The following is a 27,348-nucleotide window of genomic DNA, read 5'->3' as shown; positions in this document are numbered from 1 at the left end:
TTTTTTCAATGACTTTGCATTTATTCAGCTGACTCGGCATGTCCCTTTCGAGCACACACCAAAAGCGAGCAACTATTTTCCTCAACATTGATTCTCCATAGGCTGTACGTGCCTTACATCCACCACCAGTCACCACGACTGAAGTATATACGGTCACCACGGCGACTGTTGTGTCTTGGCGGATACAGGAACTTCAGAACTTGCATCAGCCGGTAGAGGCGGTTTGGTTGCATTTGTCGAGGGCTGTGAAGGAGGCAGGGATAGGATAGTTGTATGACATGATCTTTTTGTTTTTTCGTTTTATTGAAAGCGAGTAATTTTAACATAACACGAGACACCTCGCGGACCTTTTTTTCCCCCCAGATCGTCCTGTTTTATAACCTTTGCTGAACGGATGTAACGAAGATCTAGCTACATCAATAGCCTACTGCTGGATTACTTGACGAAAGAAATATACATTTGCGTGTATCTATATATATATATATATCTATGCAATCGGTAGGCTATTCGTTTGCATTGAAGTTATCAACCTAAGCATCATCGTCAATAGGCTTCGGTTTGGAGAGCGATGCGCAGAACCTAGGATCAATCAATGTGCATGCCTCCGATAAGTTGTTACACGTGTTGCAAAGTGCAAAGTTCTCTCAGTAGCCTATACTGGGCTACCTCAACATTGCGGTTCTTCTTCATAGGCCAATCAGATATGAGTTGTGATTGGCGCTAAAGGGCACACCACTCTCTTATTCTCTCTATATATTTATTTTTTTAGACTTTTATATTTCATTAACCCATTTTAGTATTTTACAAGATGTCGTGTCTTTTGCTTGGACTTATCAGAAGGTGAGTATATAACGTTTTGCAATTTGAAACTCAACTCATACTTAACAAAACTATAAACGCAACAATTTCAACGATTTTACTGAGTACCAGTTTATATATGAGGAAATCAGTCAATACATTCATTAGGCCCTAATCTATGGATTTCTAATAATTGGGAATACATATATGCATCTGTTGGTCACAGATACCTTTTAAAAAATGGGCCTCAGGATCTCTTCACGGTATTTCTGGTGGACATTCCTGCAGTCAGCATGCCAATTGCACACTCCCTAAAAACTTGAGACATCTGTGGCATTGTGTTGTGTGACAAAACTGCACATTTTAGAGTGGCCTTTTATGGTCCCCAGCACAAGGTGCACATGTGTAATGATCATGCTGTTTAATCAACTTCTTTATGCCACACCTGTCAGGTGGATGGATTATCTTGGCAAAGGAAAAATGCTCACTAAAAGGGATGTAAACAAATTTGTGCACAAAATTTGAGAGAAATATGCTTTTTGTGTGTATGGGAAATTTCTGGGATATTTTATTTCAGCTCATGAAACATGGGACCAACGCTTTACATGTTGCGTTTTATATTTTTGTTCAGTGGATTTCCTTATTGACCAACCATCATGGCACAGTATAGTGTAGCCTACTCTCAGCAACATTATGTTCTGTCAATTTTAGCAACTGCACTAGGCAACTCATGCAATGGTAGCCTAATGATTGTATTAAATGAGTTGTCATGAATTAGTAATATCACTATCGTGGATAGGATACTTTTACCAGTTGTTATTGCTATCTCACCCAATATACTGTGTGTCTGTTGGCAGCAAACCTTATGATAGGGTATATGTTTATGACTGTAAACTCGGGGAATAAACACACCCTGGAATATCAAGAGATGCATTGTAACCAAATATCATGGATACATAAACGACAGATTAAATGTCCACAAACTAAGGATTAAATGTCCCCATTGTAGAATGGAATGTCCTATTGAAGAATTTGCAAAGCACTGAAATTAGCCGTTCATCATCTACAACTTGATTGTCAGTTGTGAAATTGTCACAGACATACAGCACAAACAGACAGCTCTGTTTGCACAAATCTGAACAACCATATTTCAAAAGCTGTTTGCCTCTGAGATAGAAAATGACGGAAATAATTTCAAGATCCTATTACAACAAGTGATAGATAGCACTGCCCGAAGAGACGTGCTCAGATGTCCCTGATTTGAATCTCTTGCGTTCCCCTTCACAACTCTTTCTCTAGGCTTTGGTGACGTAGCACAGAGACTTAAAAAGTCAATGTGAGTAGTCTTGAGTGCATCTTGTCTTTCTTTTCAGAGTGAACTGCATGACACTGTCTTGACAGTCTTAGACACTGGAGAGGATATATGTCCGCGTGTCTATGCGTGTGTGTATTGATACAGAATCACAGTGCATTATGTTTAAAGGTTGTCCTGCGAGTGCACTGTCAGGATTCGTGTAGCTGCGTAATTGACATAGGAGTTTTAATGACTTACTTCTGCATGTATATGCATGATGAATTAATGTATATGTAGTGTGCATGCGCTACATGCATTTCTGCTCAGTTCCTGAAAATTCCCTATGGACCAAGCTAATTAACATTCAATTTTGGGGGAGTGTGGATGTGACTGTGTGTGGCGCGTGGTGATTGGTCGACATTTTTTTTTCCTGATGTAAATGAGACTATGCAAAATAGGCCACAGGGGTTGAGAAATGATACATTGTCATGGTTATAATAATAATAATAATAATAATAATAATAATATGCCATTTAGCAGACGCTTTTATCCAAAGCGACTTACAGTCATGCGTGCATGTATTTTTTGTGTATGGGTGGTCCCGGGGATCGAACCCACTACCCTGGCGTTACAAGCGCGATGCTCTACCAATTGAGCTACAGTGTTATCGTTGTTTCTCATGTTTTTATCTCTCCCTGACTAAGTCAGGATAATAGGAGAATAGCCTATTCCTTGTTTTAAATTCAGTTTTACAGAAATGTCTTTGGGCGCCTCACAATGTGAAAGCAGGGTGACCTCGTAATTAAATATAGCTTATGTTTGGTGAGCTACATTGCAAAATTACAGGCAGATTTGTACTTAAGTTTAACTGGGCTGCTATGGTACTTGTAGTGGGAGCTGGGATTTTGCCATACCCTTAAATGGAAACATGTAGAGCTTATACAATACATATGAGCACATGTTATATGTTGAGCACATTCTCTCTCTCTCTCTCTCTCTCTTAGATATATATATATATAATATTGTGCAGCACTTGTATAGTTTAGATGTATGCATGACAGGACAAAAGTTCCAGCAGTATGCTCAATAGATTATCAGTGAAGTCTGCTTGAAGGGACCTGAGCATGGCATTCTACACAGAGGAAAAGGTGGAAAGCCCAACCTTTCTCCTCTCCTGGTTCATTTTCTGTCTGCTTGCTCTCTCCCAGTCTGAAGTTTCTCCACACACGTCTGGTCGACTGCATGCAGAAATGTCACTTAAAATAGATTTCATAAACTGGAGAAGATTTTAAGATGACTTCTCATCACATAAATGGTTAAACAGTGTTTAAATAATACTTGTTCCCTGTGATGTTGGGCAAGAATTGTTCTTGGAAAAATGCCATCTTCCCATCAACAACATTTTTATCTTCTGTTTGCACCTAGGGCACTGGGTGACCTTTAACCCTTCCTTTAGAAATGGTTGTTATTGTGTAAACGTGAAGTTTAATGACACCAACGATGCAGCCAATTGGAACGGACTGTGTGCCAGCACTTTTACCAGGACCCAACTTTCACCTAGTAGAAAAATGTGATTTGAATTTCAAGCCAAATATTCAATTGACCTAGCCACGAGTTGGAATGTGAGTTCAATTATAATGCAGCACCTAGAGGCAAAGAGATAGCCCAAACCAGTTCCAGAGGTTCCTAGACATGTCAATACAATTAGTTTAAAAAGTTCAATTGAAGAGTGCATCTGAGAACTCATACAATCATCCACAGCCTTTTTTTAGTTTTTTGTAAAACCATGGACCATCGTGCCTGATTTTTCTAGTCAGTTCGCTCACACATGTTGTAACTGATTGTGTTCTGCCCTTGTTTATGAACACTGTGGTGTTAACAAACAAAAGAAAGCCCCCCCTATGTGCCCCTGCCATTATAAAGAGCTCTGAGCTGAAGTCTCAGGTTACAGTGCCCTGGCCACAGTTTGCATTAGATCGGCCACTTCCTGCCACTTACTGACTTACGTACTGACTTCGCCTGAGGGAGAGCAGCATAACCAAACCGCTTGGGAAGATGTCTGCTCTGTCAATGGCCTTTCCTCATGAAAGTCATTTGAGTTTTTGAAGGTATGGGATACAGTGGGGGAAAAAAGTATTTAGTCAGCCACCAATTGTGCAAGTTCTCCCACTTAAAAAGATGAGAGAGGCCTGTAATTTTCATCATAGGTACAAGTCAACTATGACAGACAAATTGAGAAAAAGAAATCCAGAAAATCACATTGTAGGATTTTTTATGAATTTATTTGCAAATTATGGTGGAAAATAAGTATTTGGTCACCTAGAAACAAGCAAGATTTCTGGCTCTCACAGACCTGTAACTTCTTCTTTAAGAGGCTCCTATGTCCTCCACTCGTTACCTGTATTAATGGCACCTGTTTGAACTTGTTATCAGTATAAAAGACACCTGTCCACAACCTCAAACAGTCACACTCCAAACTCCACTATGGCCAAGACCAAAGAGCTGTCAAAGGACACCAGAAACCAAATTGTAGACCTGCACCAGGCTGGGAAGACTGAATCTGCAATAGGTAAGCAGCTTGGTTTGAAGAAATCAACTGTGGGAGCAATTATTAGGAAATGGAAGACATACAAGACCACTGATAATCTCCCTCGATCTGGGGCTCCACGCAAGATCTCACCCCGTGGGGTCAAAATGATCACAAGAACGGTGAGCAAAAATCCCAGAACCACACGGGGGACCTAGTGAATGACCTGCAGAGAGCTGGGACCAAAGTAACAAAGCCTACCATCAGTAACACACTACGCCGCCAGGGACTCAAATCCTGCAGTGCAAGACGTGTCCCCCTGCTTAAGCCAGTACATGTCCAGGCCCGTCTGAAGTTTGCTAGAGTGCATTTGGATGATCCAGAAGAGGATTGGGAGAATGTCATATGGTCAGATGAAACCAAAATATAACTTTTTTGGTAAAAACTCAACTCGGTCGTGTTTGGAGGACAAAGAATGCTGAGTTGCATCCAAAGAACACCATACCTACTGTGAAGCATGGGGGTGGAAACATCATGCTTTGGGGCTGTTTTTCTGCAAAGGGACCAGGACGACTGATCCGTGTAAAGGAAAGAATGAATGGGGCCATGTATCGTGAGATTTTGAGTGAAAACCTCCTTCCATCAGCAAGGGCATTGAAGATTAAACGTGGTTGGGTCTTTCAGCATGACAATGATCCCAAACACACCGCCCGGGCAACGAAGGAGTGGCTTCGTAAGAAGCATTTCAAGGTCCTGGAGTGGCCTAGCCAGTCTCCAGATCTCAACCCCATAGAAAATCTTTGGAGGGAGTTGAAAGTCCGTGTTGCCCAGCGACAGCCCCAAAACATCACTGCTCTAGAGGAGATCTGCATGGAGGAATGGGCCAAAATACCAGCAACAGTGTGTGAAAACCTTGTGAAGACTTACAGAAAACGTTTGACCTGTGTCATTGCCAACAAAGGGTATATAACAAAGTATTGACAAAACTTTTGTTATTGACCAAATACTTATTTTCCACCATAATTTGCAAATAAATTCATTAAAAATCCTACAATGTGATTTTCTGGATTTTTTTTTCTCATTTTGTCTGTCATAGTTGACGTGTACCTATGATGAAAATTACAGGCGTCTCTCATCTTTTTAAGTGGGAGAACTTGCACAATTGGTGGCTGACCAAATACTTTTTTCCCCCACTGTATGTCTCACAGACGATTTTAAGTAATGGTGAACATGTGTGGATATTATTTGTTTCTAACCCATGCACCTGATAATGAAAGGCTCTTCTAGAATATGTTCAGAAGTAACACATTCACAGTGCTTGCCTTTGTTTAGGGAAACCCCAAAAAGTGTGTGATCTGAGAAGTGACACTACATTAGTATATTACCCCTATGTATTATTGATGTGTGGATTGCTCACTAGCACTAATAGTAGGATTATAGTGACACATTTTCCTGTAATCCGCTCTCAATAGAATTGCATCCCTGAAACCATACTGAAGAGGTTGATTGTGTATCTTGCTATCATTATGCATCTTGCTACCCAGTATTTCAATGTTGTTTGTATTGTTGCCTATTTTGACACCAGATTTAAATTTGGTATCCATTTGGGGCATGTTTTTTTTGATAACTGCAAGTTGCTAAATGATCATAGTATGGCTTCTTTTACAGCTGATATCAGCCAGCAACCTAGTATCATGTATATTATGGTACGGTATGTTTGAATACAGTTCCCCTTCCTGTCGGCCTCCGTAACACACCCACTGTTACCTCCCTGTGTCTTGGTACAGACGGGGTGGAGTGGGGGCGTCCGTGGGGGTCCGCTCCCTAGCCTCGATCCCCTCCCTGCCCCCAGCGGTGGCTGACTTTGTGAAGGGGGCGGTGGATGAGTGCAAGCCTGCCAATGTGCATGTGGTGACGGGGAGCGCAGAGGAGTCGGCTCACATCCTAGCTGGCTTGGAGAAAGACGGCATGGTGAAGAGGCTACCCAAGTATGAGAACTGGTGAGTGTTGCTGTGATCCCCTACATACTCTAACACCGCTCAACAGCAGGGGAACTGGTAGGAATCTGGCTCTGTATGTCACGAAGCAGGTTAAGTAAGCTAACGAGCTAAGGTAATGTAGAGCAGAATAGAATACATTAACTTCGATTTTCTGGTTAGTAAATAATGCTTACGTTCAATATACATTATTGAGAGTACTAAGTCTGTCAAACTAAGTAATCTGGCTGACTCAGTTAGATTAATCTACAACAATATCTGTCTTTTGAGTCACTTTTTCCACTGTGGCCCTGGAGCTCATCAAAAGCCTATTATTCTCACTCTACCATAAAGAATGATAAGAGAATGAATAGTCTGTTTATGGCCTTTATCTCTGTGCAGCTGGCTGGCACGTACAGACCCCAAGGACGTGGCTCGGGTGGAGAGTAAGACTGTTATCGTCACCAAGAACCAGAGGGACACCATCCCTGTCCCTAATGGGGGGGCTAAGAGCCAGCTGGGCAGCTGGATGAGCGAGGGTGACTTCCAGAAGGCCAGACAGGACCGCTTCCCAGGCTGCATGGCAGGTACTGTACTGTACACAACATTCCTCTACTCCTGGCCTCTCTGGAGGTTTACCCCATCAGCGGTCTACAGTATATGAATTGTCTGTAATGGAGTGTCAGTCTTCAGTCAAATTGGGTTCATCCCTTTTTTAAAATGGCTATTTTTGCCTACCAGAAAACCGGGCCTAAACCTCCAAAATAACTAGCTATGTTGACAGTGGCAAGTGTCATAATCGACTATCAATGTTGAATCCAGTGTTATAGTGTCAAACTACTGAAGTCTAATTTTAACTAATTAGACCGTGAAAGGGCCAGAAGTCATTAAAAGATCAAATGGTCGAGTTCAGGATTAAAATGTAGGGTTAAATAATTATCTGAAAAGGGTCACATTTTATTGAGACACCAATTATTTTAATCAGCTAACTGAGACTTGTCTCTAATGGAAAATGATGTCTCATTCTTCCTCAGGTCGAACAATGTATGTGATCCCCTTTAGCATGGGCCCGGTGGGCTCTCCACTATCTAAGTTTGGTGTGCAGGTGACAGACTCGCCCTACGTGGTGGCGAGCATGGGCATCATGACGCGCATGGGTACCCCAGTCATGGACAAGCTGGCGCAGGGAGCAGAGTTTGTGCGCTGCCAGCACTCCCTCGGGCGACCCTTCCCACTGAAAGGTACCACTTCACAGAGGCCCTCTCTCTATCTACTGTTATGTATCACATCCCCTACATAACCATACACATCCAGCTTTATGCCATACATGACATTCAACCACCATGTTGCCTCACTTCATTTCATCTCTCTCCACTTACTCTCCTCTAATTCCATCCCCTGCTTCCATATTCATCCCTCCATCCCCATCTTCCTCCCATGGTCCCCACCTCCCCCACCCCAGCTCCCCTGGTCAACTCTTGGCCGTGTAACCCAGAGAAGGTGCTGATCTCCCACCTGCCAGACACCAGGCAGATCCTGTCGTTCGGCAGTGGCTACGGAGGCAACTCCCTGCTGGGGAAGAAGTGCTTCGCCCTGAGGATCGCCTCGCGCATCGCCAAGGACGAGGGCTGGCTGGCCGAACACATGCTGGTGAGAAAAGGGACCCGATAGGGGTGCTCTGACATAACTGTATTCCCTTTTTAGGAGCAGTTCGTACAAAAATACTGTATCTTAGGCAGGAAGAGTAGACAGGATGCCCGTAGGACAAAAGGAATATCAGGAGATGGGTTGCCAGATTCAGATCCTAGAATTTGCGACACAGTCAGTGCCTCATACGGTAGCAGTGAGTAGTTAGTTAGTCCCTTGTGATGTTCCTACATTATGGGAGAAACTACTCAGTCAATGCAACACCCACCCTCTCTTTCTCCTTCGCTGTCTTTTCTGTCACTCCTCCCCAACCAGATCCTGGGCATCACCAATCCTCAGGGAGTGAAACGCTACGTGGCGGCAGCGTTTCCCAGTGCCTGTGGGAAAACTAACCTGGCCATGATGAAGCCTGCGCTGCCTGGCTGGACTGTGGAGTGTGTAGGAGACGACATCGCCTGGATGAAGTTCGACAGTCAGGGTGAGGGATACACACTCAACACACACTGGGACTTGAAGCTTTTGGGGAGTCAAGCCTGACTAGTAAAGACTCAAACAGTAACATACTGGTAAAGACTCAAACAGTAACATACTGGTAAAGACTCAAACAGTAACATACTGGTAAAGACTCAAACAGTAACATAATAGAGCTTTGAATTTACTGTCAGGCTATTCATTTCATGGTCAGACATTTTGTACAACCCATTAAAACTATAACCAGCAACTCCCTCCTGTTTTAGAGGTCATTGTGCTTCCTTCAGGAAACAAATCCATACATGCATCTCTGTCACTCACATTGTCCTTGTCACTTTGTTCTCAGGTAAACTCAGGGCCATCAACCCAGAGAATGGCTTTTTCGGCGTGGCTCCCGGCACGTCCCTGAAGACCAACCCTCATGCCATGGCGACCATCGCCAAAAACACTGTGTTCACCAACGTGGGCGAGACCAGCGACGGAGGGGTATGGTGGGAGGGACTGGACCCTCCTGCCGCAGGGGTCTCCCTGACCGACTGGCACGGCAAATCCTGGAAAGCAGGTAGCGTTGTCTCACTGTAGTGCAGGTTTCCAACCTGTGCTTGGTCCTGTGCTTGGTCCTGTGCTTGGTCCTGTGGTTGGTCCTGTGGTTGGTCCTGTGCTTGGTCCTGTGGTTGGTCCTGTGGTTGGTCCTGTGGTTGGTCCTGTGGTTGGTCCTGTGGTTGGTCCTGTGGTTGGTCCGCGGGGGTACTGCAGGTGGTCTAGGATATATATTTTATTTTTTATACAAATAAAATATTGATCTTTATTTGTAAATAACAGTTGGGAGTATTAATGGTATTATAAGCAATTTTACATTACTTTTCACAATGCAAATTGATAATAATAATAATAATAATAAGCCTTTTTAAGCAGGAATCTTTCATTTAAACAATGTTTTAGTATAAAGCTGAGTGATGAACCTGGAGAAATGTAACCGCTCTGAAATTCAAAGCGAGAGCTATGTATGCAAGGACTGACCATCAATTATATCAAAATGATCGTTTTAACCATGTGTTGAGGCTATACAGTGTTTGTTTACATTTACTTTGTTTCCAAACATTGGACAAGGTTATACTGTATTTTGGGTTCTGATACTCCCAGTCGGTATTAGATAGAATGTCGCGGCCCTGCCCCGCCTGTGAGGAAAACAACCTGTGGTTACCTAGGTTACCCCATTGGCTCGCAGCAAATACTTGACCTTTTTCAAATGTAGTTTTCTTGATATCTGCTTGTTTTTAGTCAATTACAAAAACGACTTTTAAGAGAAGTACAACATGTCTAAAGATGACTTTTCAACAGTGCCTGCTCCCGAGCATTCTCTCTACTTAGAAAAATGTAATATTGACTGTAGGGCTTCCCTCATGCCCCATTTCATCAAGGTGCTAGCAGCCTTGTGAGTGAGTGCTAGCTAGCTACCAACCAAATGGAACATTAAGCTAGCCAAGCCCAACAACACAAACAAACGGACTATACAGCTAGTGAGTGGAGTTACAAATAGACTAAAACAAGCTAAATGTCTTACCTGTGATGAAAAATACAGGAATGGAAGACCCAGAGTTACCTCTGCTGCAGAGGATAAGTTCATTAGAGTTACCAGCCTCAGAAATTGCAGCCCAAATAAATGCTTCACAGTAACAGACACATCTCAACATCAACTGTTCAGAGGAGGCTGCGTGAATCAGGCCTTCATGGTCGAATTGCTGCAAAGAAACCACTACTAAAGGACACCAATAAGAAGAAGAGACCTACTTGGGCCAAGAAACACGAGCAATGGACATTAGACCGGTGGAAATCTGTCCTTTTTGGTCTGATGAGTCAAAATTTGAGATTTTTGGTTCCAACTGCTGTGTCTTTGTGAGACGCAGAGTAGGTGAACGGATGATCTCCACATGTATGGTTCCCACCGTGAAGCATGGAGGAGGAGGTGTGATGATGTGGGGGTGCTTTGCTGGTGACACTGTCTGTGATTTATTTAGAATTCAGGGCACACTTAACCAGCATGGCAGCACAGTATTCTGCAGCGATACGCCATCCCATCTGGTTTGGGCTTAGTGGGACTATAATTTTTTTTTCAACAGGACAATGACCCAACACACCTCCAAGCTGTGTAACGGCTATTTTACCAAGAAGGAAAGTGATGGAGTGCTGCATCAGATGACCTGGCCGCCACAATCCCCCGACCTCAACCCAATTGAGATGGTTTGGGATGAGTTGGACCGCAGAGTGAAGGAAAAGCAGCCAATAGGAGCTCAGCATATGTGCTCAGCATATTTTGATTTGTTTAAGACTTTTTTTGGTTGCTACATGATTCCATTTGTGTTTTTTCATAGTTTTGATGTCTTCACTATTATTCTACAATGTAGAAAATAGTAAAAATAAAGAAAAACCGTTGAATGAGTAGGTGTGTCCAAACTTTTGACTGGTACTGTATATGATTACCATCAAATCAAAATGTTATAGAAATGTTAATGTCCAAATACTATTAAAGTCTAACAGTAATAATATGTTCTAATCAAATTCACCCTCTTTCTCTTCCTCACAGGAGACTCTGGCCCGTGTGCCCATCCCAACTCCAGGTTCTGTACTCCCGCGGTCCAGTGCCCCATCATCGACCCTCAGTGGGAGAGTGACGAGGGTGTGCCCATCGATGCAATCATCTTTGGGGGCAGGAGGCCAGAGGGTGAGTGCCCTCTACTGATCCAATTACTAAGATACTGGTTTAGTAACTAATCTAAGATTAACACTATATTTTCATTTTAGTCATGTAGCAGGCTAGCATCTAGTGTTGTAGGTAGTGTTATAAATTATACAGTTTGGTTAATGTAACTAGAACAATACAAATGATTCCCTATGACTGATTTGAAAATGTTCTGAAATTCTTGTCCAATGTGTCACTTTGGGACACTGTTACACTGTTGCCCTGACCTCTGACCTCTATGTTTCCCAGGAGTCCCTCTTGTGTACGAGTCGTTTAATTGGCGTCACGGTGTGTTTGTGGGAGCCTCTATGAGGTCTGAGGCCACAGCAGCTGCTGAGTACAAAGGTACAGTACCTCATAAACCACATTAAAGAGCTTGTCATATAATTAAATTAGTTATAACATATTTACATTTTAGTAATTTAGCAGACGCTCTTATCCAGAGCGACTTACAGTTAGTGAGTGCATACATTTTTCATACTGGCCTCCCGTGGGAATCGAACCCACAACCCTGGCATTGCAAGCGCCATGCTCTACCAACTGAGCTACAGGAGGGCCTAATTAAAGTAGATATGAGCTGTCTATAGAGTAGAATAGAACAGTAAAAACATCTCGAAAGTTAATATCACCTGATATGATGGCATACTGTTTTCCCTCATTCCTCTCCAGTGATAATGAATAAAACGATGACCTTTTGAATAAAATTTATTTTTTCTCTCCAGGCAAGGTCATAATGCATGACCCCTTCGCCATGCGCCCCTTCTTCGGCTACAACTTCGGGGACTACCTGGCCCACTGGCTGAGCATGGAGACCCGCAAGGGCCCCACCCACCTGCCCAAGATCTTCCATGTCAACTGGTTCCGCAAGGACCCCACGTCGGGCTCCTTCCTCTGGCCGGGCTTTGGCGACAACGCCCGCGTTCTGGAGTGGATCTTCAAGCGCTGCAGCCGCGAGAGGGAGGATGAGGCGGCCAGGAAGAGCATGGTGGGCTGGGTGCCACAGGAGGGAGCCATCAACCTGCAGGGACTGGGCAGCAAGGTGGACATGGGTGCCCTCTTTGACCTGCCCAAGCCCTTCTGGGAGAAGGAGACCCAGGAGCTGAGGGCATACTTTACCCAGCAGGTGGGAGCCGACCTCCCCCAACAGGTGGAGGGAGAACTGAAGGCTCTGGAGGACAGGGTCAGGAATTGAGAGGTGGAGGGACCAGATGATTCAGAGAGAGAAGAGAGAAAGTATGGACTATTGGACACTACACTATGCTGATGCTGCAATATGGTGGGGATGGGGATATGGTGCGACTGACAGAAAAGGGTCTAATAAGCTAATTGCAGTTTGGTGGAAACTGCTTTTCCTATATGTGGGTACATGTAAACCAACGTTTGTAAATTGTAAGAAAATACAATGATATGATGCGACTGCATCACTGACGAATGCAGTTCGGCCGCCACTCACTGTCAGTGGCTATATGAGTAGATATTAGGTGATATTAGCAGAATCAGTGTTTAGCAGTACCTTACTGACATCTTGCAATAAAGGCATTGGATGTTTACAAGCTATAGCCCAAAGAATCATCTAATCATGACAAGCTTTAATATCCATATTAATTTCAACATTTCTTGCAGAATGTTACCTCAATATCCTTTTATTTGCTCACTAGTCCCTGGGATTACTGAATGGCCATTGGCTACGAACATGTGGAGGAAATACATCTGGTTGGCTCAGGGGGAAAGATTAATTAGCATTCTTTCTCACTTTTGTATTAATAAAAATGATTATAATCTAATGTTTACACACGAGATATGCAAACTGTTGGACCAATAAAACAGAGATTTAATGGAAATTGAACGTAAAGGTTTTTATTCCAGTGCAATTAATAAACATCAAATTCAGCCTCAATTGTGTCTCTTGATCAACACTCAACATAAAAACTGACAACTCCCCAAAATATGTACATTTAAAATATATATGTAATGGAATATTTAAGATGAATAAAGTTCACATTCAGGTTAGAGTGATTAACATAATGTTTGCAATATTGATATAGTTTCCCTTTCTGTAACACATGATTTCCAGTATTCTGTTTCTAACACTCGGGATGATGGTCACTAGAATCAATGCTGCATGTTATGGATTAAACTCATAACTGTTGATAGTGATTGACTCCAGACTGGAGGTCCAAGGACCGAGGACACACTGATTATTATTGTGTTCTGTGAAACACTGATTCTGTAGTAGCTGACAAAGCCACTGCCTTTTCTTTTGACTTCCTACATGCCTCTCAGGCTGGTGTTGACAGAACATTTGTTGGTCTGATTAGTATATACAGTGCCTTGTAAAAGTATTCATCCCCCTTTGCGTTTTTCCTATTTTGTTGCATTACAACCTGTAATTTAAATGGGTTTTTATTTGGATTTCATGTAATGGACATACACAAAATAGTCCAAATTGGTGAAGTGAAATGAAAGAAATAACTTGTTTCAAAAAATTCTAAAAAATAAGTAACGGAAAAGTGGTGCGTGCATATGTATTCAACCCCTTTGCTATGAAGACCCTAAATAAGATCTGGTGCAACCAATTACCTTCAGAAGTCACATAATTAGTTAGATTGCACACAGGTGGACTTTATTTAAGTGTCACATGATCTCAGTATATATACACCTGTTCTGAAAGGCCCCAGAGGCTGCAACCACTAAGCAAGCGGCACCATGAAGACCAAGGAGCTCTCCAAACAGGTCAGGGACAAAGTTGTGGAGAAGTACAGATCAGGGTTGGGTTATACAAAAAATATCAGAAACTTTGAAAATCCCACGAAGCACCATTAAATCCATTATAAGAAAATGGAAAGAATATGGCACCACAACAAACCTGCCAAGAGAGGGCTGCCCACCAAAACTCACGGACCAGGCAAGGAGGGCATTAATCAGAGAGGCAACAAAGAGACCAAAGATAACCCTGAAGGAGCAGCAAAGCTCCACAGCGGAGATTGGAGTATCTGTCCATAGGACCACTTTAAGCCGTACACTCCACAGAGCTGGGCTTTACGGAAGAGTGGCCAGAAAAAAGCCATTGCTTAAAGAAAAAAATAAGCAAACACGTTTGGTGTTCGCCAAAAGCCATGTGGCAGACCCCCCAAACATATGGAAGAAGGTACTCTGGTCAGATGAGACTAAAATTGAGCTTTTTGGCCATCAAGGAAAACGCTTTGTCTGGCGCAAACCCAACACCTCTCATCACCCCGAGAACACCATCCCCACAGTGAAGTATGGTGGTGGCAGCATCATGCTGTCTCCTGAGTGGCGCAGTGGTCTAAGGCACTGCATCGCAGTGCTAACTGTGCCACTAGAGATCCTGGTTCGAATCCAGGCTCTGTCGCAGCCGGCCGTGACCGGGAGACTCATGGGCGGCGCACAATTGGCCTAGCGTCGTCCAGGGTAGGGGAGGGAATGGCCGGCAGGGATGTAGCTCAGTTGGTAGAGCATGGCGTTTGCAACGCCAGGGTTGTGGGTTCGATTCCCACGGGGGGCCAGTATAAAAAAATATGTATTCACTAACTGTAAGTCGCTCTGGATAAGAGCGTCTGCTAAAAAATGACTAAAAAAAAAATAAAAAATGCTGTGGGGATGTTTTTCATCGGCAGGGACTGGGAAACTGGTCAGAATATAAGGAATGATGGATGGCGCTAAATACAGGGAAATTCTTGAGGGAAACCTGTTTCAGTCTTCCAGAGATTTGAGACTGGGACGGAGGTTCACCTTCCAGCAGGACAATGACCCTAAGCATACTGCTAAAGCAACACTTGAGTGGTTTAAGGGGAAACATTGAAATGTATTGGAATGGCATAGTCAAAGCCCAGACCTCAATCCAATTGAGAATCTGTGGGATGACTTAAAGATTGCTGTACACCAGCGGAACCCATCCAACTTGAAGGAGCTGGAGCAGTTTTGCCTTGATGAATGAGCAAAAATCCCAGTGGCTAGATGTGCCAAGCTTATAGAGACAAACCCCAAGAGACTTGCAGCTGTAATTGCTGCCAAAGGTGGCTCTACAAAGTATTGACTTTGGGGCGGGGGGAATAGTTACGCACGCTCAAGTTTTCTGTTTTCTTGTCTTATTTTTTGTTTGTTTTTCAAGAAAAAATATTTTGCATCTTCAAAGTGGTAGGCATGTTGTGTAAATGAAATGATACAACCCCCCCAAAAATCGATTTTAATTCCAGGTTGTAAGGCAACAAAATAGGAAAAATGCTAAGGGGGTTGAATACTTTATCAGTTAGACATTTTCTCTGCTTCTATGCTGGATGTTGTCTCCCTGTTGCAACTTGTATTAATCCAGATTGATTTATGATTGACTTTATCTGCGACTGCTCTTTTTTGTTCACCTGGTAATTCCTATTACAGATAATATTGTTATTCTGGTAACTGCACAAAAGATGCAGAGAAACAGTGACTAGTAGATGTTAACACCATTCTGCTGTCATGTTGACTTACTTCACCAACTTCCTGTCTTGTATCAGCCAAATAATTGTGTCATATATCCTCTGTCATCATTGACTTTATATGGCCTTAAACTACATTTGAACTATCAGGTGGCACGGCACTTTTAAACAGTTAAACAATTTTCATACCAGAAAATTCTACAAATATGCAGACAATTGAGGTTCACAAACTTATGAATACGAAATCAAAAATAACAATAGAAAGCAAATTCACAAGACATACTGTATATATCCAAAATACTTAAAATGCACCTCTTTTATTCACTTGTGCATAAAGCCCATCTAGGTAGTTAAGGTGTGGTTCCTGGGGCCCTCTCCTGGTCACATTGACTTCAGCGTACTCACTCTCCTGCCCCTGGACCCTGTTCCTGTCCTGGGCTGCAGCTGGGGTCTCTTTGGGCCGTAGTTTGGAGAAGTCTATGTCACCATAGTGGATCTCTTCAGGCTGGTCTTCTGCAGGTTCCTCTGGTTTCTCTCCGGCTGTGGTCTGGTTAACACACACCGTCCCAACCGGGGAGTTCTGTGGAGAGAACACAGAGAGAGGAACAGGTGTAAAGTTCTAAGCTCAGTCATTTGTAAAACTCTAAAGTCAGCAGGTTGCACAACACATACTGAGGGGATGTCAATGACAATGTCAATTAAATTGACAGAAGAAAATAATTACATTTTGACAACAAATGAGCTCCAATCTACAGAAAACATTGTCAAAGTCCAACAGCTATTCTGTTATCATTCAATGTTCTCACAAGACGTAGCATTGCTATCAGTGTGGTCATCTCCCCTGAACTTCCTCTAAAATGATGTTAACCTCATGGCTTTGGAGAGTTTCAGCATTATTTCAGTACATCCTTAGATACACTTTGTAGATGTGTTTTGAAAGTTGAGCCTTATTCCCACCTGTCCCTGTGGATTGTCCATCCTTTCAAGTCCATCGGGGAGCCTAGAGTTTCTCCTCCTGGAAGACATTTAAAAGGTATTCTGAATGCACTGAGAGGGTTTTCATATGCAAAAGCACAAACACAACATAAATAAATAGTTTTGAATTGATGCCAGGAATAGTTTTTACCATCCATAAAGACTGATCAGTCTGATAAGCAGAAAGACCCCCAGAGTTCCTGCTGCAACCCCAAAAACCATTGGGTTAACAGATTCTTCTTGCCCTGAAAATACAGCACATATTATGGTCATTTCTCACAAAAAGATCACTAAAGTACACAACATGAACAAAAGTATGTGGACACCTGCTCGTCGAACATCTCATTCCAAAATCATGGGCATTAATATTAATATGGAGTTGGTCTGTCACGCCCTGGCTCTGGGGACTCTTAATTGTTGAGCCAGGGTGTGGATTTTCTATGTTTAGTTTTCATTGGTTTTTGTTCTAGATCGTTTAGTTTCTATGTTGGCCAGGGTGGTTCCCAATCAGAGACAGCTGTAGCTCGTTGTCTCTGATTGGGGACCATACTTAGGCAGCCTGTTTGGCACTAGTCAATTGTGGGATCTTGTTCCGAAAGGTTTGTGTTATTTAACCTAGGACTTCACGTTTCGTTTGTTGTTTTGTTTGTGTTAAGTACTGAATAAAGTATGTACGTTTATCACGCTGTGCCTTGGTCCGCTTCATCCGGTAACGATCGTGACATGGTCCCCCCTTTGCTGTTATAACAGCCTCCACTGTAGCATTAAGATGTTCCTTCACTGAAACTAAGGGATCTAGCCCGAACCATGAAAATCAGCTCCAGACCATTATTCCTCCTCCACCAAACATAACAGCTGGACCTATGCATTGGGGAAGGTAGCGTTCTCCTGGCATCCGTCAAACCCAGATTTGTCCGTCGGACTGCCAGATGGTGAAGCAGGATTCATCACTCCAGAGAACCGGTTTCCTATTCTCCAGAGTCCAATGGCGGTGAGCCTTACACCACTCCAGACGATTCTTGGCATTGCGCTTGTTGATCTTAGGCTTGTGTGCGGCTGCTCGGCCATGGAAACCCATTTCATGAAGCTCCCCACAAATAGTTATAGTGCTGACATTGCTTCCAGAGGCAGTTTGGAACTCGGTAGTGAATGTTGCAACTGAGGTCAGATGATATTTACGAACTATGCGCTTCAGCACTCAGCTGTCCCGTTCTCTGAGCTTGTGTGGCTTACCGCTTCGCGGCTGAGATGTTGTTGCTCCTAGAAGATTCCACTTCACAATAACAGCACTTACAGTGTACCGGGTTAGCTCTGGCAGGGCAGACATTTAACGAACTGACTTGTTGGAAAGGTGGAATCCTATGACAGTGCCTCGTTGAAAGTCACTGAGCTCTTGAGTAAGGCCATTCTACTACCAGTGTTTGAGTATGGAGATTGCATGGCTTTGTGCTCAATTTTATACACCTGTCAGCAACGGGTGTGGCTGAAATAACCAAATCTACTAATTTGAAGGGGTGTCCACATACTCTTGTATATATAGTATATATCTAATCTAAGATTGTGCCCGACATGCCCGTTTTACCTTTAATAGCCAGCTTCTCTTCCTCTGACTTCCCACGGCCGTGACTATTTCTTGCTTCACAGTAGTACAGTCCTCCATCACCAACAGTCACATTGAGGGTGTAACTCAGTCCGTATGCTACCTGTGTTGGCAATAGGCAATATGGACTTTCAGCTCCCTCCAAAGATTTTCTATTGGGTTCAGGTCTGGAGACTGGCTAGGCCACTCCAGGACCTTGAGATGCTTCTTACGGAGCCACTCCTTAGTTGCCCTGGCTGTGTGTTTCGGGTCGTTGTCATGCTGGAAGACCCAGCCATGACCCATCTTCAATGCTCTTACTGAGGGAAGGAGGTTGTTGGCCAAGATCTCGCGATACATGGCCCCATCCATCCTCCTCTAAATACGGTGCAGTCGTCCTGTCCCCTTTGCAGAAAAGCATCCCCAAAGAATGATGTTTCCACCTCCATGCTTCACGGTTGGGATGGTGTTCTTGGGGTTGTACTCATCCTTCTTCTTCCTCCAAACACGGCGAGTGGAGTTTAGACCAAAAAGCACTCTTTTTGTCTCATCAGACCACATGACCTTCTCCCATTCCTCCTCTGGATCATCCAGATGGTCATTGGCAAATTTCAGACGGGCCTGGACATGCGCTGGCTTGAGCAGGGGGACCTTGCGTGCGCTGCAGGATTTTAATCCATGACGGCGTAGTGTGTTACTAATGGTTTTCTTTGAGACTGTGGTCCCAGCTCTCTTCAGGTCATTGACCAGGTCCTGCCGAGTAGTTCTGGGCTGATCCCTCACCTTCCTCATGATCATTGATGCCCCACGAGGTGAGATCTTGCATGGAGCCCCAGACCGAGGGTGATTGACCGTCATCTTGAACTTCTTCCATTTTCTAATAATTGCGCCAACAGTTGTTGCCTTCTCACCAAGCTGCTTGCCTATTGTCCTGTAGCCCATCCCAGCCTTGTGCAGGTCTACAATTTTATCCCTGATGTCCTTACACAGCTCTCTGGTCTTGGCCATTGTGGAGAGGTTGGAGTCCGTTTGATTGAGTGTGGGACAGGTGTCTTTTATACAGGTAACGAGTTCAAACAGGTGCAGTTAATACAGGTAATGAGTGGAGAACAGAAAAACTAACAGGTCTGTGAGAGCCGGAATTCTTACTGGTTGGTAGGTGATCAAATACTTATGTCATGCAATAAAATGCAAATGAATTACTTAAAAATCATATAATATGATTTTCTGGATTTTTGTTTTAGATTCCGTCTCTCACAGTTGAAGTGTACCTATGATAAAAATTACAGACCTCTACATGCTTTGTAAGTAGGAAAACCTGCAAAATCGGCAGTGTATCAAATACTTGTTCTCCCCACTGTAAGTGCTATGAACATTGACATTTTCTAATGAACCTTCTACTTTTGCACAATTTGTTTCAGTCACTTGAGACATTGCAGAGGTGGCCTTAGCCATGTTTCACCAGTTTCAAATGAAATGGGCCTCAGCTTCCCACTGACTGATTCTTAACACAAAGTGGGGGAGGGGGGAGGGGTAAATCCCTTTTTGGGGTTAGGACAAGACAACAGCTTTTTGAAACGGGACCCCAAATCGCTAAGTAAAAGGCAATTTTGACAAAAGCTGTATCCCTTCTGAACAAAACCCTCTTGGACCTGCCCAAGGCCTTCTGGGAGAAGGAGACCCAGGAGCTGAGGGTGTCCTTTACCCAGCAGGTGAAAGCCGACCTCCCCCAACAGATGGAGGGACCCTGATTAACTCTTTAGTATTATCCCAGTTTACCTATTTGCTTATGGTCTTGCCTACGCCTAGCAAACAGTTTTTTAAATTATATGAGAAAAAAATATTCAATTTTATTTGGAACGGCAAGCCAGACAAAATTAAAAGAGCATATTTATATAATGAATATGAATTCGGAGGACAGAAATTATTAAATATTAAAGCATTAGACCTATCACTAAAATCTTCAGTCATCCAAAAGTTATACTTAAATCCGAACTGGTTCTCAAGCAAATTAGTAAGATTGTCTCACCCACTGTTCAAGAAAGGCCTTTTTCCCTTTATTCAGATTACAACCTCTCACTTTCAGTTATTTGAAAAGGAAATAATCTCCCAAATGTCACTATTTCTAAAACAAGCCATAGAAAGTTGGTTGTAATTTCAATTTAATCCTCCAGAAACGACAGAACAAATAATGCAACAAATATTGTGGTTAAATTCAAATATACTAATTGACAAAAAACCTTTATTTTTTGACAGAATGTTTAAAAAGGTATAATCTTCGTAAATGATATCATCGGTAGGACTGGTGGAGTTATGTCGCACATGCAGCTAACAAAAACATATGGAAATGTCTGCTCTACCCAAAATTACAACCAAATAATTGCAGCCTTACCGCAAAAGTGGAAGAGGAAAGTTGAAGGGGGAGAAAGTAAGGAACTTGTCTGTCGGCCTTGCATTAAAGAACATAATTGGTTAAGGAAAACTGTGATAAATAAAAAAGTATATCAGTTTCACTTAAGGACCAAAGGATTGACAGCAGTCCCATATAGATTGCAAAATAGTTGGGAAGAGATCTTTGACGTACCGATCCCATGGCATAGTGTTTATGAACTGACACGCAAAACGACACCGGATTCAAAAATTAGAATCTTTCAATTTAAATTATTATATAAAATTCTTGCTACCAATAGAATGTTATTTATGTGGGGGATACAATCTTCCCAGCTCTGCAGATTTTGCTGTGAAGAGATAGAATCATTAGATCATTTGTTTTGGTTCTGTCCATTTGTAGCTTGTTTTTGGACACAGGTCCAGGAATGGCTAAAGGATTGCAATATTTACCTGGAACTAACCTTGCAGATAGCATTACTGGGTGATCTGAAAAGTCATAGTCAATCAATCAATAATATAATAATACTTTTAGCAAAAATGTTTATTTTTAATTCACAATCTGTAGAAGCAATGAGAATAGAAAGGTTCAGAACTTTTGTAAAACATCACAGTATGGTTGAAATATATATGGCAAATATAAATCCTATATGGATGGTGTTAAGAGATAGATGGGAGGTATTGAATAGAGTTGAAGGATGGGACTAATAACAAATAACAACAAATAATAACAAAGATAGCTAATAATGTAAGCATACTGTGTCCATAATAAGTATATAGGTTGTATGTTGGGAGCTTTTGGGAAAGAGCACAGTTAGAAAGATATGGCATTTAGAAGCAAACCGGATGGACATCATGAAAATGATCGGAGAGGTTGAGAGTAGAAGAAGTTCAGGAGCAAAAAAATAAATAAATATATATATATACAGTGGGGAAAAAAAGTATTTAGTCAGCCACCAATTGTGCAAGTTCTCCCACTTAAAAAGATATGAGAGGCCTGTAATTTTCATCATAGGTACACGTCAACTATGACAGACAAATTGAGAAAAAGAAATCCAGAAAATCACATTGTAGGATTTTTTATGAATTTATTTGCAAATTATGGTGGAAAATAAGTATTTGGTCAATAACAAAAGTTCCTCAATACTTTGTTATATACCCTTTGTTGGCAATGACACGGGTCAAACGTTTTCTGTAAGTCTTCACAAGGTTTTCACACACTGTTGCTGGTATTTTGGCCCATTCCTCCATGCAGATCTCCTCTAGAGCAGTGATGTTTTGGGGCTGTCGCTGGGCAACACGGACTTTCAACTCCCTCCAAAGATTTTCTATGGGGTTGAGATCTGGAGACTGGCTAGGCCACTCCAGGACCTTGAAATGCTTCTTACGAAGCCACTCCTTCGTTGCCCGGGCGGTGTGTTTGGGATCATTGTCATGCTGAAAGACTCAGCCACGTTTCATCTTCAATGCCCTTGCTGATGGAAGGAGGTTTTCACTCAAAATCTCACGATACATGGCCCCATTCATTCTTTCCTTTACACAGATCAGTCGTCCTGGTCCCTTTGCAGAAAAACAGCCCCAAAGCATGATGTTTCCACCCGCATGCTTCACAGTAGGTATGGTGTTCTTTGGATGCAACTCAGCATTCTTTGTCCTCCAAACACGACGATTTGAGTTTTTACCAAAAAGTTATATTTTGGTTTCATCTGACCATATGACATTCTCCCAATCCTCTTCTGGATCATCCAAATGCACTTCAGACGGGCCTGGACATGTACTGGCTTAAGCAGGGGGACACGTCTCGCACTGCAGGATTTGAGTCCCTGGCGGCGTAGTGTGTTACTGATGGTAGGCTTTGTTACTTTGGTCCCAGCTCTCTGCAGGTCATTCACTAGGTCCCCCCCGTGTGGTTCTGGGATTTTTGCTCACCGTTCTTGTGATCATTTTGACCCCACGGGGTGAGATCTTGCGTGGAGCCCCAGATCGAGGGAGATTATCAGTGGTCTTGTATGTCTTCCATTTCCTAATAATTGCTCCCACAGTTGATTTCTTCAAACCAAGCTGCTTACCTATTGCAGATTCAGTCTTCCCAGCCTGGTGCAAGTCTACAATTTTGTTTCTGGTGTCCTTTGACAGCTCTTTGGTCTTGGCCATTGTGGAGTTTGGAGTGTGACTGTTTGAGGTTGTGGACAGGTGTCTTTTATACTGATAACAAGTTCAAACAGGTGCCATTAATACAGGTAACGAGTGGAGGACAGAGGAGCCTCTTAAAGAAGAAGTTACAGGTCTGTGAGAGCCAGAAATCTTGCTTGTTTGTAGGTGACCAAATACTTATTTTCCACCATAATTTGCAAATAAATTCATTAAAAATCCTACAATGGGATTTTCTGGATTTTTTTTTCTCAATTTGTCTGTCATAGTTGACGTGTACCTATGATGAAAATTACAGGCCTCTCTCATCTTTTTAAGTGGGAGAACTTGCACAATTGGTGGCTGACTAAATACTTTTTTTCCCCACTGTATATATATAGATATAGATATAGAATTATTGTAAAATTAACTCTGTCCATAAGGTGTAGATAGTAAGTATAGACCGGAAGTAGAGGCCTGGGCGTTGTTGTTCACTAATTTACTCCAAGTAGGGAAAGGATGGTGGGGTTGAAAAGTAAAAAAGGGGAATATATATATAAAAAATAAAAAAAACATGGGGGATTGGAAGTGATGCAGACAATTACATTGATAGAAGATACAATCTATCTGCAATATTAAGCTGATCCATCCCCCGAAAAAAAAAAAAAAAAATGAAAAAAAAAAAAAGATATCTCTAGCTTAGACTGATTGATTTTGATGGGGATTTTTTGACACACGTCATTCCTCCTCTGGATTCATTTTAATTCAGAACTGCTGGAGCGCATTACTGTAAGAATCATTCTGCATACATGCAATCCTTCTGAAGAAAGACGTATTGTGCATCCCAAATGGCATCCTATTTCCTACAGTATATTGTGCACTACTTTTGACCAGAACCCTATGGGCCCTGCTCGAAAGTAGTGCACTATATAGGGGATAGGTGCCATTTCAGACACAGCCATAGTCACACTATACACTGAGTGTACAAAACATTAAGAACACCTTCCTAATAACCTTTGTTTTAAGTATGATTAGTACTTTCTTAGTAGTGACTAATTATTACACTCTGAAACTGTGTGAGATGTGTTAGAATCTACTACCTGGTCATGTGTGAGTGTAGGACCAGTAAAGATTATGACATTGTGCTACTATTTAGCAATGTGAGTAAGACTTAGGCCAGACAACAAAGGACAAGGAGAGCTGGCTACAGGCAACTGATAACTGAGAAATTTAGGGAGGAGAGAAACTGTTAGGCTTTTTAATGAGTATGAAAACATGGTGCAGAATATTGTGAGAACGGCGTTAACTGAGGAATGCAGGGAGTAGGCTATGATAAGAAAGTATGTATGTATGAGTGTGTGTATTCATGTGTGTGTGTGTGTATGTATGTGTGTATGCATGTGGTATATGTGTGTGTGTGTGTGAACTGATGGTCAGGAGAGCAGTTTTAGAGTAAAACATTTATAAAAAAAAAAAAAAAAAAAAAAACAGATGGAGGGAGAGCTGAAGGCTCTGGAGGACAGGGTCAGGAATTGAGAGGTGGAGGGACCAGATGATTCAGAGAGAGAAGAGAGAAAGTATGGACTATTGGACACTACACTATGCTGATGCTATAATATGGTGGGGATGGGGATATGGTGGGACTGACAGAAAAGGGACTAACAAGCTCATTTCAGTTTGGTGGAAACTGCTTTTCCTATATGTGGGTAAAATGTAAAATAAATAATATGCCATTTAGCAGACGCTTTTATCCAAAGCGAATTACAGTCATGCGTGCATAGATTTTTCTGTGTATGGGTGGTCCTGGGGATCGAACCCACTACCTTGGCGTTACAAGCGCCGTGCTCTACCAGCTGAGCTACAGAGGACCACCAAATAATACGATGAAAAGACTTGTCTGTATGCAGTTCAGGCTACCGAACACTGTCAATGGATATGTGAGTAGGTATTAGGTGATAGATCAGAACAATGTTTAACAGCATCTTACTGACATCTTGCAATGAAGTATACAGTGCCTTCAGAAAGTATTGATACCCAATAATAACAAAGTGAAAATATGTTTTTAGAAATGTTTGCACATTCATTGAAAATGAAATACAAAAATATCTGATTTATATAAGTATTCACACCCCTGAATCAATACATGACTGAATCACCTTTGGCAGCGATTACAGCTGTGAGTCTTTCTGGGTAAGCCTCTAAGAGCTTTGCACACCTGGATTGTACAATAGTTGCACATTATTTTCAATAATGAGCCCTGTGTAGCTCAATTGGTAGAGCATGGCTCTTGCAACGCCAGGGTTGTGGGTTCGATTCCCACGGGAGGCCAGTATGCACTCACTAACTGTAAGTTGCTCTGGGTAAGAGCGTCTGCTAAATGACTGAAATATAAATAAATAAAATCTTCAAGATCTGTCAAGTTGATTGTTTATCATTGCTAGACAGCCATTTTCAAGTCTTGCCATAGATTTTCAAGCCGATATAATTCAAAACTGTAACTAGGCCACTCAGGAACATTCAATGTCATCTTGGTAAGCAACTTCACTGTATATTTGGCCTTGTGTTTTAAGTTATTGTCCTGCTGAAAGGTGAATTTGTCTCCCAGTGTCTTTTGAAAAGCAGACTGAACCAGGTTTTCCTCCAGCATTTTTCCTGTGCTTAGCATATTTCCTAAAATACTTGATGTCAAGCGTAGCTATAAAATGGTGCAGCCATCACCATGCTTGAAAATATGAGAGTGGTACTCAGTGATGTGTTGGATTTGCCCAAAACATAAGACTTTGTATTCAGGCCATATGGCCATCAGGCCATGTCTTTGCAGTTTTACTTTAGTGCTTTATTGCAAACAGAATGCATGTTTTGGGCCCTAGCTGCCCACACTGTGTGTGTTAGCCACTGATTGAACAGCTTTATATGGCCTATACATTTCATTTATGCCAGAAATGAAACAGTTATACATAAGATGTTTTTCATGGTGGGATAATCATGTAATACCTTGCTAAAACCAAGTATAGAGTTTATTTGTTATAATTCATTGGTATTAGATTTAAAAGGTGATCGAATAGCTCCTGATTTGTAATGTCATTAATGCATTTCTTTTGAAGCAATGTTTAAAAAAAATGTACAAGTAAATAGGTTGGTTTATTTTTAAGTTTAAATTTCCCACGTATCTTGTTAAAGTTTTGACCAATGAGGTAACTTGTTAAGTTGTGGCCAATGGGAGAGTGGACTGGTTGCTGGGAAGGAAAGAGAGGAAAAAGTTGAGAGGAGAAAGAGGAGAGACGTTAGTGGCGTTGGGGAAGAAAAAAACGACCCAAGGAAATGATAAAGATAAAACAAAACTATACCTACAGAGTTTGTTTTAAAGGGAAATCCTGATTTTATTTCTATAAGAAAGTGTTTATTAGTTCGTTAAGAAAGACCTAGTAGAGACTGAAGCTGCCGTCACATTGTGGAGACACTCGACATTCTAGAGGTTAGCCTAGCATCGTGCAAGACTTGGAGAGAATTGCTTGTGACGACCAACGAGTTTGGGTTTCCAACGGATGTCTGTTGCTGCTACGGATTACTGGCTGCATTGATAGCTGTGTTCGCTGTGGATCTTGTGAGGACACCTGCACGGAACTACTATTTTTTCGCTGAGGCATTATCTACAAGTAGTGAGTAACTACAAATGTGTGGTGGACTTCAGGACTTTATGTATGTCGTCATTTTTTTATGAGCTCCAACGCGCACCCAGGGTTTAAGCAAGCTTGCAAATAATTTGGACATGGGTTGTGGGAAAATCATTGGGGTTTATAATTTGTATTTCTTTTGATGTGATATATTGAACATTTGATTAATATAGATATTGAACCTTATGTCTGTTGTATTGGTGGAGTCATTTACTGTTTCAGTTTCATTTAATGCATGGGAAAGCATATCCTTATACCAATAACCAAGTCTATAATCATTCTATCTGAAGTTAATACCCTATTTGTCATTCACCCTAGCAAGTTTACAATAGGGATTCTTATTGGAGATGTCCTTCTCACCTAATATCCCATGCTGTTCAGATATTCTAAATAAGGTAATATCTTGAGAGTCAAATTCGAGCCTGGTGAGAGGGTTACATTTTTGGGGGCTCGTCCGGGATCTTGGTTATTGTTGATGGGATATTTTTGACTCCCCATTTGACAATTTTGAATTGAAATTTTGGATTTTCTTCTGACATTGCTGTATAGGCATAAACCTACAACATGCATGTTGAAGAGATTGTTACCTGGTGTAGAGAGAAACAGCTAGCTACTAATCGTGCAGTTGTCCTTAGCAGTGTTACAGATGATGTGTCTGATGAGGTTCTGCTGGAAACGCTGACTTATGTTAAGGCTTTTGGTAAAATTAGACT

The 27,348-nt window shown here is 42.1% G+C and overlaps 1 protein-coding gene across 2 annotated transcripts; it reads left to right on the top strand.

Moving 5' to 3' along the window:
• The first annotated feature begins 122 nt into the window (after nucleotides 1–122).
• Nucleotides 123–24,587, top strand: LOC121549706 (phosphoenolpyruvate carboxykinase, cytosolic [GTP]). Of its 2 annotated transcripts, XM_041861549.2 has the most exons (11): nucleotides 123–840; nucleotides 6,407–6,619; nucleotides 6,998–7,182; nucleotides 7,630–7,836; nucleotides 8,058–8,245; nucleotides 8,558–8,720; nucleotides 9,060–9,275; nucleotides 11,298–11,435; nucleotides 11,703–11,798; nucleotides 12,176–12,618; nucleotides 24,471–24,587. In XM_041861549.2, the coding sequence occupies exons 1-11, from the start codon at nucleotides 809–811 to the stop codon at nucleotides 24,495–24,497; spliced, it is 1,908 nt and encodes a 635-aa protein (XP_041717483.1). In that variant the 5' UTR covers nucleotides 123–808; the 3' UTR covers nucleotides 24,498–24,587. The 2 variants fall into 2 exon arrangements, with proteins under 2 accessions (XP_041717483.1, XP_041717482.1); XM_041861548.2 differs by lacking the exon at nucleotides 24,471–24,587 and having other exon boundaries at nucleotides 125–840; nucleotides 12,176–13,350.
• Nucleotides 24,588–27,348: the final 2,761 nt, after the last annotated feature.

Source organism: Coregonus clupeaformis, chromosome 34, assembly GCF_020615455.1.
Source record: "Coregonus clupeaformis isolate EN_2021a chromosome 34, ASM2061545v1, whole genome shotgun sequence".
Classification (NCBI taxonomy): Eukaryota; Metazoa; Chordata; class Actinopteri; order Salmoniformes; family Salmonidae; genus Coregonus; species Coregonus clupeaformis.
Note: the sequence above shows the minus strand (reverse complement) of the source record. Positions and strands in the feature narration are given on the sequence as shown.

Bases quoted from the DNA above. Each gene is read 5' to 3' on its own strand.
- LOC121549706 (XM_041861549.2), top strand. From the start codon at position 809: ATGTCGTGTCTTTTGCTTGGACTTATCAGAAG. The intron at 7,183-7,629 runs GTACTGTACTGT...ATTCTTCCTCAG, and splicing joins CTTCCCAGGCTGCATGGCAG to GTCGAACAATGTATGTGATC. The intron at 9,276-11,297 runs GTAGCGTTGTCT...TCTTCCTCACAG, and splicing joins CGGCAAATCCTGGAAAGCAG to GAGACTCTGGCCCGTGTGCC.